This window comes from Dermacentor silvarum, chromosome 1, assembly GCF_013339745.2.
Source record: "Dermacentor silvarum isolate Dsil-2018 chromosome 1, BIME_Dsil_1.4, whole genome shotgun sequence".
Taxonomy (NCBI): domain Eukaryota; kingdom Metazoa; phylum Arthropoda; class Arachnida; order Ixodida; family Ixodidae; genus Dermacentor; species Dermacentor silvarum.
Genome location: NC_051154.1, coordinates 69,200,481 through 69,216,296, shown reverse-complemented (window position 1 = coordinate 69,216,296; position 15,816 = coordinate 69,200,481). Strand labels below are relative to the sequence as shown.

Genomic DNA, 15,816 nt, shown 5'->3' with positions numbered 1-15,816 from the left:
GCATGCATGACAAAGAAGGTGGGAAATTAGGAAGAGCGTTATCTCTTATCGGCCGTGCTGAATTAGGTGGATTAGCGGAAAGAGTCTCTTATCTTGAAAAGAAACGCTATATTTACTGCCTATCCCTACACGTGGAAAGGCTGAAAAGTAAGAAGTCGACCGGTTCTCAGGATTAAAGAAATCGAAATATAAAGCTGGTGTAACCTCATTTCCATAAAAGCATGAAACTGAATGCCGAAAGGACATTCACATATCGAAGAATTATCCTGGTGGCTTCTTATATTGCCCCAGTTTCATTGTCATTCAGAACTTATCAAATCAGCATTTAAATCTATTTAGTTCAAGTACACCGCGCTATAGTTCTCGTTATTCTGAAAGAAAGAGCGTTCTGCCGCAAGAATTTTTAAATTAGTTCATTAATAGCAGAGATAGAAATGTTTGAAGTGCCGCGTACTAATGGTTTCAGGAGGCGAGCGTCACCGCTAACATAGTCACTCTCTCCACTTGCCCCGTCTAGCCTTCGCAAGCGAAATTTCTTCCCCTCGTTCTCCCATACCGAAGTTTGAAGATCGCGTGAAATCTACGTCGCAAGCCCGCGTTCGTTTTGTTTGGTGCGTTTCTTCTTTAATTCCTTTTTTTTTTCCTCTAGCGTTTTTACTGAGTGGCCTACTTCCGGTGACGATCGCGCACGCGTCGCGTTTGTCTCGTTTCGCGCAGCGGACGATGTTGCGCGCTCTGCACGAGAACGCCTGATTATCGGTATAAGTCAGTGCCACAATCACGACCACTGAGGCAGACGCGAGAGGATGAAAGAACATGATCGCGGTGCTGGAACGCATTAGAACATGACATAGTTTCGTTCTCTGCGCGCGCGACGGCACGACGTGGGAACAAGCAGACGAACCGGAAATACATCTCTCTTGCTACGGTACGAAATAAAACAGAAACAGGCAGACATTCGGTTTGTATGTTTTATTCTTTCTCGGAAACATTAATTCGTCTATTGAAGCAACAGATTAAACGAATAACTGATGTGGCCTTGAGTAATTCACGAAGTCATGTGTCACTGCGAGTGACGTCACAGCGCTGCCATGTACGTAGGCGCATTTGTGCGACTGGTGTCGATCGACTCTCCGGCTGGTATATAGCGCGGCGCCCGCAAGAAGGGCAAACGGCGTTTAATTTGAAACTTAAGCTCTATCCGCGGCGCTTAGGGATGTAATACTTAGCAGACACGATCGTTAGCGCGCATTGCATGCACTGCGCTTGTCAGCTCAAAATGGCCAGATCTGGTGAGGGGGCCCATTAAATGACTTGGCTTTGCTGCAAGGCGACAGGGTCTGAGACCTTGCGACAGCACGAATTCTACTTGCCCTGCTTATCTTTCTAAATTGCAGTAATTATAATGCACAATATTTACTGCCATGTTGAATGTATATAGATTTACAACCAACGCATCGTAACTAAATACAAAAAGAAATCGTCAATTGTTGCTTGTAGTAACGGCAGTATACCAAAATATATTCAATTACGCAGTAATCTACTATGTATATAGTAGATTACTGGATGCCGCGCAAGCAATAAAATTCGACTGAATTGTTCGTTGCTTCTGGAGCTTCTTCAGCTTTTTGTAACGCATTCATATAGCGGCATTAGAAAATTCGTTTATGACTTTAGCATTTCATTCACTGTTCAAATGCGTCGCTTATCAGGCATTGACCATGCTCCAAGTACGAATAGTCGCGTTCGAATGGACGCGCGAGTCAGCTATAGCTTTATAACTACAATGATAGTTCTGTTTTCAGTGAAGACATTCCTTACGGGAAGGCAATGGGAGCTGAGGCAGCGGGTCTGTCTTCTCCGGTGCGTATACCTGCTACAGTCCTTTCGTTGCGGAATCCCTCCGCGGGTGCCGCTGCTGTTCCCTACTCTCGGCGAAGCTGACGTCTGCTCTGTTATCCTTCTGAATCATCTTGATGCTGCGACCCGCTGCCGACCCAAAACCAGCGTCCGTATTTAGGAACAGAGGTCGACGCCGCTCGGAAGATGCATTAAATTACGTGCGTAGACGGGTGGTGTAGGAGGCTTCCAACTTGACTCGGGTTACGGCTTGCGTCTCCTTCAGCGAGGCATACGCCAGGGAGATTACACCATCCATTATTTGGTCGGGGCGGTTGTTTCGCTTTTTCAGTGCGTCCTGCAGCTCTATGCAGAGTAGCAATTGTTGCACAAAGCGGTAGTGTATGTCATGCCACATTCAGGTCGGTGTAAAATTGTGCGCTGTATTTTTTTTTTTTTTTTTTTTTTTTTTTTTTTTTTTTACTATGCTGATTTCCAAAGTTATAGTTTGCTGGTCGGTGGTGTTTTAACGTCCCAAAACAACGACGGGGTTGTGCGAGACGTCGTGGTGAAGGGCTTCGGATTAAATTTGACCATCTGGAGTCGTTTAATCTGCACTCATACAAAGCTCCATGCTCGAGCATTTTTGCATTCCGCCCCTGCATGCGAATGCGGCCGTAGCGGCCAAGAATCCAACCCGCGATTTAGCGTTCAGCAGCAGAACTGAAGTGATCAGAAAGAACCGATGTATCAATTAACTTGCAAATCTGGCGATGTGTTCGAGAATAGATGTGGAACTCTAAAACTCTCTCTTTCTCTACATGCGTAACTTATTTTGTACAGGCGTGTGTTTGTTTCCAGAGAGAGAAAGCGACACCGCGATTGTTTGTAGTGTTGATGTTATGCTTTGTAATTGCTTTCTGCTTGTATTCTTTTTTTTTCTTTCGTTTCTTATCTACGTCGAAACCTTTGTTGCTGTGGCGGCTTCAGTATATAGTGTTGCAGCACTCGATTCCACCTTGTGGAATCAACTGCTCCATGCTTATTAGGTGCGTCTCTCTCATCCTATCGCTTTTGAGAATTGCAATCTGGGCGTCGGAGTCAGTCTCATCAAAGAGCACCGCAGAAATGAAGAAGCCACCGCGATTAACGCCTACGAACCGCTCAGTTCGGCACTGTGACGACGGCGGACACACACACGCGCGTGTCACCGTTAGCGCCGCGCTAGCGAGGCTCATCCAACGTGGGCGTGTGTGCAACGCGTGGGGCCCCTGCCGCCCTCCTAACAGCTGCTCTCTTTCACTGGCGCCTGCACAACTCCGTTGGAGCTTATAAAGGGCCGAATGTCGCCGGGCTTAAGCCGAAGGCAGAGGGGCGGGGGATCCTCTCGAGACACTGCCAAAATAGACGCTGCGCCAAGTTCATTGCCACTGTTCTTGATTCGTCGTATGCGCATGCCGACCTGCAGGCCGCCCCGAAGAGAGACTCTCGCCCCATCTTCGCGAAAGAGAGGGGGCGGTCCTCTCTGCCGGCTGCTCTCCCCTGTCTTTGGATGTGGGGCGTGGAGTGACGCTTCTTTGTCTTCGTTTTATACGGGCTTTCCTTTGCATTGCCTATGTGTGGACACGCGGTAGACGCCCCTGTTATAGGGTCCGCGTCATCAGGGGTGCACGTCGGCACTGCGCGAAGACAGTGCCGAGAGGCCTTCCTGAATGCGTGTTTGCGTAGAGCTCTCGCAGTCTCACTATGCGCACTTATACGTTACGTGGATTCTGTTCTCAGTGGGCACATCTCCGTTGACCGTGAGGCAGCAAACGACCGGACTATAGAGCTGCAACTACGACGGCGACAATGGCTTCAGGAAGGAAGTTGGCAGGAGGAAATAACGGCAGCCGCGGTTACGAAGGTCATGCGAAAAAGTGTGCCGTCGAGGTGAGGCCTCAGATGCCGGCGTCCGTTTAATACGACTTTGCGTTTTCACCGGGAGGGGTGGAACGCGAAAGCTACCCACGGCTATACTTGAGAGACCGCGAGCTCTCCTACCACTCTTTATTCGGCCCGTGGCAAAACGTGCGCTCGTCGGCGATAATTTTGCCGCTGCACTGGCTGCACTGCAGCACTGCCCGGCGCGATGATCGACCACGTGCACGCAACGGGCACTCTCTCTCTCCCCGAGCGGGCCTCCGCTGTCGCGGCATTTCGGCGCTGTCGACTCGTGCTCCTGTTTTCTTGCCCGGTGGTGTATAGTGGCGGCCTCGTGCGTGTCTTTGTTGTGGCTGCGTGAGTAAGTGCGCCGGCCTGTCAGCCCGGCCCGACGGCATGGCCGAGCGCGCCGAGAAGGGCAGCGGCCGGAGGCACTCGGCGCCAGCCTAGGTCCCCGAAGCAGTCATCGAAAGCGCGCTCGCGTGCGGCTCCTGCGAGGCTCCTGCCTAACCTACATAGCGCCGCCGCGTCCTCCTGCTAGTCACGCCCCCCGATAGGAAACCATCGAGGAAAGCGGCCGGCACTAAGCGCGGGACCCCCTGTGGTGGTGGCTCTCTTGTCCATCTCTGGCCTAGCCGCCGACGAGACGGCCGGCATTGTGCCATCTCCTCGCGGATCAACCCGGCATTATTGTGGCCTTTCCTTTCTTGGACTTGTCGGATTCCGAGCCGATCAGTATTTACATTGACCTGAATCGTCGCGTTGCGTCATCTGCTACTCGCTCGCGCTATAGCCCCACTTGCTCTCGAAAGCGCGGCGGCGATTGCCGCGACTTTGTCTTCGAATTCCGAACGCGTAGCCTTCGAAGGAGTCGGCCGTTGGTGCACGTCGAACAATTGCACACAGGCCCAGCGCGCTGTCACGTCAGCGAACCGAGCTAGCTTTTATACCGCCGAGCGAGCCGCTCTAAGTCTCATTACGCAGTGCGCGGGCTGTGCTTGAAGAGTACCTTGAAAGGCGATTTTAACACGTATGCGCCCTCCGCCAGGCGTTTCTGCATTTCATTCAGTGTTCACGAACATATATCTTCGCCGTTGAAGCGGCAAGTGAAGCGAAACGTCGGCCTCAATAGTTTATTGCGCCTGCATTTTTCCGTGGTCATCAGCATTCTTCTTCTTTAGTCGTCGTCGTCGTAGACATAAAAGTAGCAAGAGCCATCGGCTTCGTGCGTACGGAGTTGAGGACATGTGTGTTAATGTTGCCATGAACACAGTGATCGGGCCTGTCTCAGCCTCTTCAAGTGTCTTTTCTTTCAAACAGTCATAAATATTGCGTTAATATGTTTATTTTTACCGCTACAAGATCACGGAAGAGTTATTTTTACGCCATAAGTAACGCCTGAGCGGAAGAGCGGTAGGATTTAACTGCGGGAGACACGTTTATTTACACAAAGACAGAGAGGTCTGCCTGAGCTTTCCCCATAGGCTGCAACTCTGCATTGGGGAAGAGTGACGTTGGATGGAAAGAATTGATCAGAGGTGGGGGTGAAGAGCAGGAGGCACGTACTACGTACAACGCTACAGCATTACTAAAGGCATTAGTCCAGTCGAGGGCCATATAAAAATGAAGAACAATAAAGCAACCCAGACGCACAGCTGTACTCTTCGAGTCTGACCAAAAGACGCGGAATGACGTGCTTCGACAATTCCTATTATTAATACGTGCAGTGGAAGACGCCAGCTTCTGCGTTTACGCATATTGTGCATAACAGATGCAAAGTATGCGCACAAGCGTCTCAGACACTTTGCAATGTTGAAAATTATGACCCTCGGTGCGACGAGTGAGGTATTCATAGCTCTTGCTGGACACGACAGAGGAATATCTTGTGCTCCAAACTTGTTGGCATATGCTTCTAATTGGCAGGCATGCAAAGCTTCATCTTGAAGTCATATTTATACACATACCGTTGTTGCAGGGTGCTTCGCATGTCACAACGAAACGGGGAGTTTGTGTCCGACATTAAAAACGCTGCATAAGCGGTTCAGCAGGAACATTCAAGGCTATTTTTGATTCAGCGTTTGTTCGCTAATTTCCGGTGAAGCCACAGTGTCTAGGTATCCATGAAATGTTACGCCGCGGCTGCTTCGTTTCGCGAGATCTAGAAACTATGCGATTTCTATTGCTAAGTGGTAATATTGCCTCCTATCGTGACTTAGTCAGTTACTTGTAGACTCGGCTTTGCATGACAAGATGCTGTCCATGTACGAGGCGTCTCACTGGACAGAAAGTGAGTTTTTCCCCACGCTTGTTCATTAGTGCTCATGTCGATCTATGGTCCAGTTTGAACCGCCGTAAGTTGACCGGTTGAACTGACGTTGAAAGCTACCACTCCGAGTACTTCAAATGGTTTTCTGCATTCCAACAATCTGGTCGCGGAGAACAAAGCTACTGAATTCGTATCATACAAAGCATAGCGTCTCTAAACACACGTGTATAGCCGCACTGCAGAATAACGAAACTCAGGAGCCTCCGTCTTCAAGGGTTTTTTGTAATAATGAAACTGTTTTTTTTTTTTCTTGAGTGCGTAAAACCGCGGAGCGCTGCATAACGTCTATCATAAGTTTTATTGGAGCTCACCAGCTTGGAGCACAAATTAAGATATGTTTTCCTGTCGACGGACCAGGCGAAATGAGTCGAAACGGTACCGAAAAGAAAAATAAACCGCTTATAGATGCGCCGGAACGCTATATTTATTTTGTCATACAGGAGCGAACAAGAGCTCTATTTCGTAACGCTCCATTTCATTTCTTTTTTTTTTTTTCAGTTTTCAATCATGCGTCGCGGCGAGTTACTGATCACGGCGACAACGGCGGCGCGACGTCGTGCAAGCGAATTATGAAGGCTGGAAAGAATAAAAAAAAAATCGCCGTTGATTACGATACTCCCTAATGCGAAATTTGAGCGCAGCTCTATACGTGTTTTCATTTCGCGATATATTGGCTGGCGCGGACAATCTGTCTCGGTCGGCACGTTGCAAACGGAGCGAAGTGTGGCGCGACTGCGTCGCTAATAGGGAAATCGCGAGAAGCAGTACGTGGGTGACGCGTGGGCGCGCGACACAGCAGCTGCCGCAGACAGACAGACCTCCGCTCATGCAGCGCTTTGTTTCCATCTATGGTATCGGTGGCGTCATCGGTGAACAGACGACGCAGCGTGTAACTCGCAGCGTGTAACTCTGCATTGTAATACATAACGTGCGCCTTCTGTAGGCACACTAGACAGCTGCCGTTTTTTTTTTTTTTTAATGCGCCTTGACGCATTGCAATTATCAAGTCCCAATGGCGCCCCGAAACGTAGCGCTTTTAAAATATTTATTTCAAAATATTAGTTCAATTTTATCCTTCTAGATAATATTTGTAGTGAAAAAAGTATGTCTATTTTTTCGGCCTTAGCTATTTCCATTTAACATACGTATACATGAACCTTTTCGAGTCGTTATAAACCTCTGACTCTTTCTCTCTGGAGGTGGGGCCGAATTCACACAGCTTGCTCGTAAACACAGTCAATGACCGACCGCTTTCGCTAATGCTATCATGATTAGGCGGCACCGTTTCTCACGAAACGCACTGAAAGTAGGCAAAAAGACAACTTGTCGCAGGTGGCGAGTTGTCGTTTCGTCCACTTTCATTTCCATTACCCTTATTATTTATCCATTTCAGTTTTTTTAACAAAGAGTTAATTTCCCTGTGCTCTCCCTGGCTTCATATGACGTAACAAACAAAAAATCGAGTCCCCCGGTTCCCCTTATTCTTCTGGCTCATTGTTTCCGTCTCGTATTCCCCCCCCCTTGTTTGCAGTTAAGCTTGCTTTGCATTTTTCGCTCCTTCTTCCGTTCCTCGTCTTTAATCAATTATATAGGAGGTAGCGTGTGCGACAGCTGATGCCCGAGACTATATACTGCAGGCCGTTCATTTCATTTTTGCTTGTATGCAGATGGCCTGTCTGCCCTCTTCCGCGAACGGACGTCGCTGTCGAGGGAAGAGGAGCACGACGACGGCTACTGTGACAACAGCCTCGCCCAGCCGACCAGCATGAGCCAGCTGGGACACAGGCTGCTGCTCTCCAGGGTCGCCTGTTTCCCAGGTGAGTGAAGAAGCCTCATTTTACGGTTTTCCCTTGTTTCTCCCTGGGGGTTCATTATTGATTATGCTGCCTCTTCGGTACTCTGCTTGCCCAGACTTTCGTCCTTCAAAAAGGAAGAAGAAACAAACAATACGGCAGCTGAGTGATTACTATTGCTAACATGTATATCCTTAACCATGGCGAGCTAACTGTTCGCTTGACGTCAGCATAGTCTGGGTTAATGCAATGTGTATAGCGTACTCAGGCGATTTGGAATCCCGGTAGATAGAAGGTTGTTATCATTATTTCCCTCTGGGGTGCTTTTAAAATGGCTCTCCTTTGTGTTTTTGTATTTAATAACCGAAGCGCGGCTGTGGCGAGTAATTTTACGAAATTATGACCTCAAACAAATGCTTCGACACGCGCTGTACTTACTTACTTCCCGTGTTCCTGGATTCTTATGCTTTCATTTTCTATTCTGGCACCTACGAACACTGGCGTGGCCAGCGGGTGGCCCGCCGGGCACGTATCCCCCCCCCCCCCCCCCCTAGGAAATTTCGTAGATTTCCGTGTTAAAATGTGACCTTCCATGGCCTCCTCCCCCCATCTCCGTCTCCGGTCAAGTGGGTGCCCCCCCCCCCCCCCCCCCTCGTCGAAAAAATTGTCTAGCTACGCCTCTGTCTCCCAAAAAGCTCAAAAGAAACGGAATTTAGACGATGACCACTTTTCTGCCGACTACTAAGTTTACTTAGGCACGCCGTTTATCAAATAACTGATGTCTTTGGAGTTCATGTGTATGATATCAACAGAAAGTCGAGAATATTGTGAAAATTAGAACGCACAGCAAGAGCCGCAAACATCAGCCCTGTCGTTCTTGTCTCTTCCTGTTCGTCCTGTGTAGATGATGTTTTCAGTGCATGGGCGCTGCTGTTTTGAACTTGTATGCTGGTAATTATTTTTCTGGGCAGTTACGTCAAATTTGCATGGTCGCGTCTGTACATTATCGTAAACACACACACACACACACACACACACACACACACACACACACACACACACACACACACACACACACACACACACACACACACACACACACACACACACACACACACACACACACACACACACACACACTTGTGCTAATAGAACATGACAACGGCGCACCAACGCTTCCGTGAAATGGTCTATATTTAGCAGTGTTTTTATGTGCTTATTCTGGTGACGTTGTTGCCCGGAAAGCACTTGCCAGGCAAAAGTGGTGTGGTAGGGGCTTTACACCGGCGACATTTGAAGTACTTTTGTCGCTGTCTAAACGCTGATTCGGCGGCGTAGACCGGTTTAGTCGGCATGCTATCATCGCACCTGAAGAAAATGCGAAACAAGCAAAAAACGACACTCGGGAAGCACGCAGGTTCGTGTCGCGAGGCAGGCTCGTATCCTTACTGGGCGCTGTCGAATAGGGCGGCCTAGCAGAAGGGTGCAGCATCAGCGTGCGTGTGGTACGGAGAAACCGCGACGTCCTCGGAGTCCACGCCCGCAATCTGCGCCATCGGAGACGGCATCGCCCGTTAGCCGGGGCTGCCTTCGTGGAACGCGTGGTGGCTGCGGTGCGCAGTTGGTGTGGGAGACTTGCCGGTTGCCTAGCCGGCCCTACCTGAACGGTTTACGCGTGGTGGCTGCGGTGCGCAGTTGGTGTGGGAGACTTGCCGGTTTTGCTGCCGCGTAACAGCCGCCGGCGCCCTACGATCTGCGAACCGGTTGATCTTCGGCGTCCGGCAATGCACCCGCGGCGTTGCTCGGCGGGCGCTCTTCCGTTCGGGCGTTCTTTCGGTTCTTTTATTTCCTTACTTGTATTCGCCGCACCGCCGTGCGTATACTCCCTGCCGCGGAGTTTCCTCGGAGACGCTTTTTCGTCGCCGCCGCGTCTTGCGCGCGCGCCCAGCCCCTTCGTGTCGCGCCCGCGGATGCCGGTCGTCACAGCGACACTTTTCGCCATCTTCTTTACGACTTGTTCTGCCTGTTCCCGTTTTCAAGTTTTACGAGCCACGTCGGGCTTCCTTCCTTCGTGCGCCGCTTCCGACACTGATAGATAAAAGAAGAGGAGCAGGATCGCTGCAAAAGGAGGAGCGGCGATTTGAAATATAGGCGTAGGAGAGAAGGGTTACTCTTGTTGTTTGCGGCTATTGCTTCGGCTTCTTCTTCCCAACCCCCGGCGCCGTCGAATGTGAGGAAAAGCGGGCACTTGTGCCGCCTTCGACTTGATGGCCGGAACCTGCATGCGTGCGTGCGTGCGCGAGGATGAAAGCGGACGCTCTCGCTGTTGTTGGCCGTGGGATGCGCGCGCATCCTGCGCGGAATGGTCTCTGCCGCCGCGCTGTTGCTGAACCACCTGTGGCCGCCCCCGCCGCCGCCGCCTTTTTTTTCACTCGGCCGCTTTCTGCATGGCCTCACATGCGTACGAACCACTTTTGGCGGCGCGAAACTGGAGGTCACGATCACCTCTTGCTCGCGGGCCTCCTCGCCCCTTCTTCTCATCCGGAAAGCCGTTTCGGGCCTGTTCGTTCCCTTTCTTTCCGGCTATTTCTTTTTGACCGCCTACTCTCCTTTCAGGCATAAAAACTCAGTCGTTTGTACGGCGCGTCGGCTTTCTTTTGTGCTGCCTTCTTGGTGCGTGTTACAGCGCTCGCGGGCGAGTCAAAGTCGGTGTGAAGTTCACGGTCACAGCGAGGGAACCTTGCTTTGGCTCATTACCGAAGGGGCCGGCCCTTTCGCAGGCTCTGCTGCGAATGCATGCCCTTGACGACCGACATTCCTCTTTCCAGAGGCGTGGCCGCCCTGCGAGATAACTCAGACGCCACAGCTCGTTCACGAGGAAAAGCTTAACGGAAACGGTATTAACTCAGTCAGCCTGTCATTTGTGACTCCTGCATCTTCACTGCGAAATTTCCTGCGCTGTCTATTCCTCCTTACGGCCAGCGAGTACAGCTTAACTTGCACCATGGCGTTCCATGTAGTTTGTTTTCTCTTTTTTTATTTATTTTTTATTTTGGCGCAATTTTTAGAGACGGATGCCTCGTAACAGGCACTTGTCTCTGAATTTTTGGCACAAGGGCATCACTTCAGCGCTAACTGGCTTCAATTCTGGACATTAAACATGTGCCAATATACATTTGTACAGGAGGTTAAATAGTGGGATATCGTTAACTGACTGACTTCAAACTGAGTGAACTAGAATTCGCGGCAACGAAGCTTTATTGAGACGTCGTAAGCATAAGGAGGAGCGTAAATGTATCTGCACCCAAGCGCGACGTGCTTGGGGATAGCAGATCGTCCGTCAGTGATCGTGTTGTAGGATCACTATAGATGCGTCCGCGGCGTTTTTATCCCCGACAAATTTTCCGGACCGCGCAACAGACGTTACAGGAACGTGGTTAAGAGGATGCAGTAGGGCATAATTGAGGGAGTCTAGCAATGAAAGCACTGTAGACTTCTTGGGTGGTTGCATGTGTTAACATTTGTCACGAGTACGCCCTCGGCACGAATGAATCCTCCAGCCAACATGCATGTGGCGCTGTTACAGCATCCGGCTACACGATGGAACGAAGGACCAAGATGTTTTGCTCTTGTCCTTCAATATATTCTCTGCAGTCGCTATCAGACGCGAGTAGCTCCCACGCATATCGCCTTGCATCGCCTAGTTGGCTGAAGACTGCGCGCTGTCGTCCACGCATTTATTTCCGCTTTTCTATGGTGCATTATCTGCACGCTTTGACTGTAAAACCCTGCGAACGCGCGCTGGCTTTAAGAAATTTCCTTATCTCAGAAAGGCCTGCTAAAATGAGCAGTTTACGCTCGCCGGCTTACGTGTGCGTGCGGCGCATGCAGTCACATAATTCCTGTAGGATTATGTATGCGTGTTCATTGTCCGTATACAGATGCCTATCAAATATCTGCTGGCATTGGCGGCGAGTCTATACCGTATAGCTGTGAGCTGCTGTAATATGCGGACGAGATGAAAGCTGTATTACACGAGCCACGAGATAGAAATCTCGTGTGCGCGCTTTATCGGGACTCGTTTAGCTACGGGCGGGCTCACTTTCCGAAGGCTTTGCGCTTGCGGCACAAATCCCCTGCGTAACGGTTTGGGCGAGTTAGTAATGCCTGATTCGGCGTTTAGGTAGCGCAAAGAAGTAAATAAAAAAAAAAAAAAAAAACAAGTAGAAACACGGACAAACGTGTAGCGCCACATGTGTCCGTGGCCCTCGTTTTGTGCTTGTTCTTTGGGGCGCTACACCTACACCGAATCATGCAAACCTCGTGTAGTATCTCAAAAGCAAACACTCGACACAGGCAGTGCCGGATCGTGGGGCGCAGTAAAAATGGCACGGGAAACGACGACAGCGGTGGGTGGCGAAGGCGGCGCGCGCGACAGGTCGGCGTGACCTTGTTGCCGTGGGTCGTAGCTCTCGCTGTGCCCCGTCAGCAGGTCTGCTGATGTCGTTGACTCGTTGCCGCGTTTGCCTGTGCCGAGTGTGTGCGAAGAAGAAGAAAAGAAAACATCTGTCGTGACACCAATAGTCTGCGAACGAATGCTCCCCCGTCCCGCAACGGTTTGGACTGCCGTTAAAACGGATTCAGTTCGCGGGCGTCCTCTGCGACATTGACATCTTCTTCAGGACCTCCCTGCCTCGATGACGCGTGTCAGCCTCGAGGGAGACGACTTGTCGGGCGAGATACTCGGCGGCCTCCCACCGTTTTGCCAGATCGGAACCTGCAGTGGACGTTGGCTCAGCGGAATAAAGCTCGCGAGTTCGCGTCTGGACGTGGAGCGCCTCCTCTTTTCTTTTTTTTCACTTGGTTGCGAGCGGGTTCACTGCCATGCCTGTGAGACAAACATTCGGCTCTTCTTATGCGTACTTCTTTTAAGCGAAGCGTTATAGGCTTACAAGTGTCGGCGGTGGTGGTGGTAGTGTCACGCTGAAAAGTGGGCCGATCCTGGCGATAGTGCAGAAAGGGTCCAAGCTCAGTGGCACATACCAGGGACAAAAAAAGAGAGAGAGAAATGAAGAAAGAGAGAGAAAATAAAGCGAGAGAGAGAGAGAGAAAGAGACACAAACGAAAGATAGAAAGAAAGAGAGAGAGAAAGAAAATCCCCACGAAGGTCAGATACACACACGACAAGCTTCGTTCACCTCCATTTTCGCGACAGGGGAAGAGCTGGTGATTTTTTCATTTGTCAGTCTCAATGACTACCACTATAGCTTAGCCTTTGCACAGCTGTTGTCAGAGCTCGCATGTTTGTGCTTCTGCTTAGCTGGGTACAGGCGTAAAGGGAAGGGCCACATTTTGCGGGATTTATTTTTGATCTAGACCTGAAAACTTTAGAAACAGCTTTTGCTTTATAAAAGTACGATTTTTCGACTTAGCTGGTAGCTTCTAGAAACTGAGGTATTCCTTGATCCGCATAAGGTAATGGCCATCGTCACGGGCTCTTGGCGTATACGGCTGTATAGGTATACATGTATATATAGTGCACAACGTCCTTCGTGTATAGCTAGCTGCTGTATCAGCGCCCCTATATAAATGTTGGCTGGTGGATTCATTCGTGCTGATAGCGTATTGCTACCATGCAGGCATAGCACAATGGTAAACTTAGCTCTCAAATCCTGTTCGGCGCAACTCGTATACGTCCTTTGCGCTCTTACAAAGTAGCGGGTGTGCCTTGCTGCTACCCGTCAGCGCGCGCTTCAGACGGACGCAAGAACAAACATATTACCTAGTTCCCCTTATGAGTTGCATCAACACGCAGACGCAGTCCCGGCCGTAGTGGACTGTACACTCCCATCGTGCAGGCCATATTTAAACGCATTTTTTGTTCCAGTGTGCAGCACAGTGCTCGCGTCGCGGGTTTACCTAATGGGATTAAAGAAGTTAGGAACAATAAGGGCAGACTGATTCTATGCAGTCGGTTTGCTGAGACGTTCTAATGCAACGGCCTCAGGTATGGTAGGCAAGCCATGATATACGTGAAACATAGCGACGCTCGCTTCGTTTTTCCCTTTTAGGGAAAGAGAAAATAACTGTTAATTCGCTGCTCGGGATTCTCGCTACTAATGTAGTTTGCGCATACCTACCTTGCGCATGCCGGCGGCCGTTCATTGTTCGCGTAAGCGTCACACTTGCATCACCGGGGGGCGAGCAGGTGCGCCGTCGCCGCCGACATTGTCCGCGCTGACAGCTTCGGCGTCCGCGGCGGCCAGCGCTGCCTTTTGTGTTTCCTTCCGGGGCACCGCGCGACAAGCTCGCGTGCACGTGCTCCGGCGCTCACGGCGTTTCTCACGCGCCACCGAGACAACAGCGCTCAAGTGCCGCCGCCGCCGTCTCGCTGTCTTTCTCGGCTGCGCAGCGGTGTGAGCCGCGCGAGCAGCATTGTCGGGAAACGGCGCGGGCACCTGGGGGTCTCGGTCCGTGGCTGACAAGGGAGTTCACTGAACCCGGGGGAAAGTCGCCGCGTTCGGGTCCGCGCACGCTCAGCGTCTTCTGCGCCGCGATACACAAACGCGAGACAGTAAAGGAGGAGAGGAAAATTACCCCGAGCGATGCAGCCGTTCATTTCCGGGTTGCAGTGTATCTTTACGAAGCTGGTGCAGTACTGCCAAGTGCGCGGAGAGTCGTTATTCGGTGCAGCGTGGCGCATCATTTGAGGCCGAGACCGAAATAATCCCGTTTCTCGTGACGTGCACAGCTCGACTATAGAGAGAGAGAGAGTGAAAAAGGGGGGGGGGGGGAGACAGGGAGGTTAGCCAGTGTAAGTACGTAATATCTAACCTGTGCTGGGGAAAGGGATGAAGGGAATGAAAGGCGATAGAAGAAAAAAAGTATATAGAGAGTGCGTCGTTCAGCGGAGTATGTTATTACATAATGCGCATTTTCTTCTGTACCGAAAGTCAAAATCGCGATTATATTTGTTAACTACTTTGTTTACGGTGTCGATCGATTATCTCGCCTCCTGTTCTTCCTAGTGAAGGAGGCGAAGTCGGAAATGCGGGTTAGGTAGTATTATTTTTATTTATAGATACTGCGATCTTTTACAAGATCTTAGCAGGGTGGGAATATACAGGTACACTCATACAAACATACGTTACAAGCAATCTTGCCGACGCTTGAATTCAACATGACAAAAGGACAGAATACAAGCAAAAAGGAGCAAATAAATTATGTGCGACAGAGTCAAGAATGCAGGCGCGCCTGAAAAAGGGATAAAGAATTTAGGGTGTAACGACTTCGTCAGGAAGTTTATTTCAAACAACTATTGTTCTTGTAAAATAAGAGTATTTGAAGCAGTTGTTATGCGGTGTTAACTGGGTTACTGCTTGGGCATGTTTATGACGGGTTGATTGACGCATTGATGAGCTTAGCTGAAGAACGACATCACAGCGTATACAATATAGCAGCAATCTTGGAGGAATGTGCCAGGAAGACAGAATAAGAGAAAAGTTTGTATATATATATATATATATATATATATATATATATATATATATATATATAGTGTGTGTGTGTGTGTGTGTGTGTGTGTGTGTGTGTGTGTGTGTGTGTGTGTGTGTTTAAAATGGGTCTTTTTGCAGCATACTTCGATGAGCACATAATAGGTCACAGTAACCATTTTTTTTTTTCTCTCTTTTTGAATACGCGGTCGCGCGCTTCCTGTCCAAGCCAACGCCGCTCGCCTTTCTTTTGGCAAAAGAAAATAATCAAAATCGCAATCGCTTGTGCGTGCACACGCGGAAATGGCGAAAGTAAACACCGAACATCCCGGGGGGCCGCGAATACTTGGCGTGCTGCGCGTCCGTAAAATTAACGACCCTTCCGAAATATCAGCGCGCTGATCCCTCCGGATCTATCTCTGGAGAAGACATGGCCGAAGAG

At 50.0% G+C, this 15,816-nt stretch overlaps 1 protein-coding gene across 4 annotated transcripts in view; it reads left to right on the top strand.

The window, feature by feature from the left end:
* Window positions 1–15,816, top strand: part of LOC119465271 (puratrophin-1) — a 464,152-nt gene that overhangs the window by 314,671 nt on the left and 133,665 nt on the right. For all 4 annotated transcript variants that reach the window (XM_049669232.1, XM_049669230.1, XM_037726072.2 and 1 more), the window contains one exon: window positions 7,756–7,905. In XM_049669232.1, coding sequence (XP_049525189.1) covers window positions 7,756–7,905 — 150 coding nt within the window. The remainder of the gene's footprint in view (window positions 1–7,755; window positions 7,906–15,816) is intronic.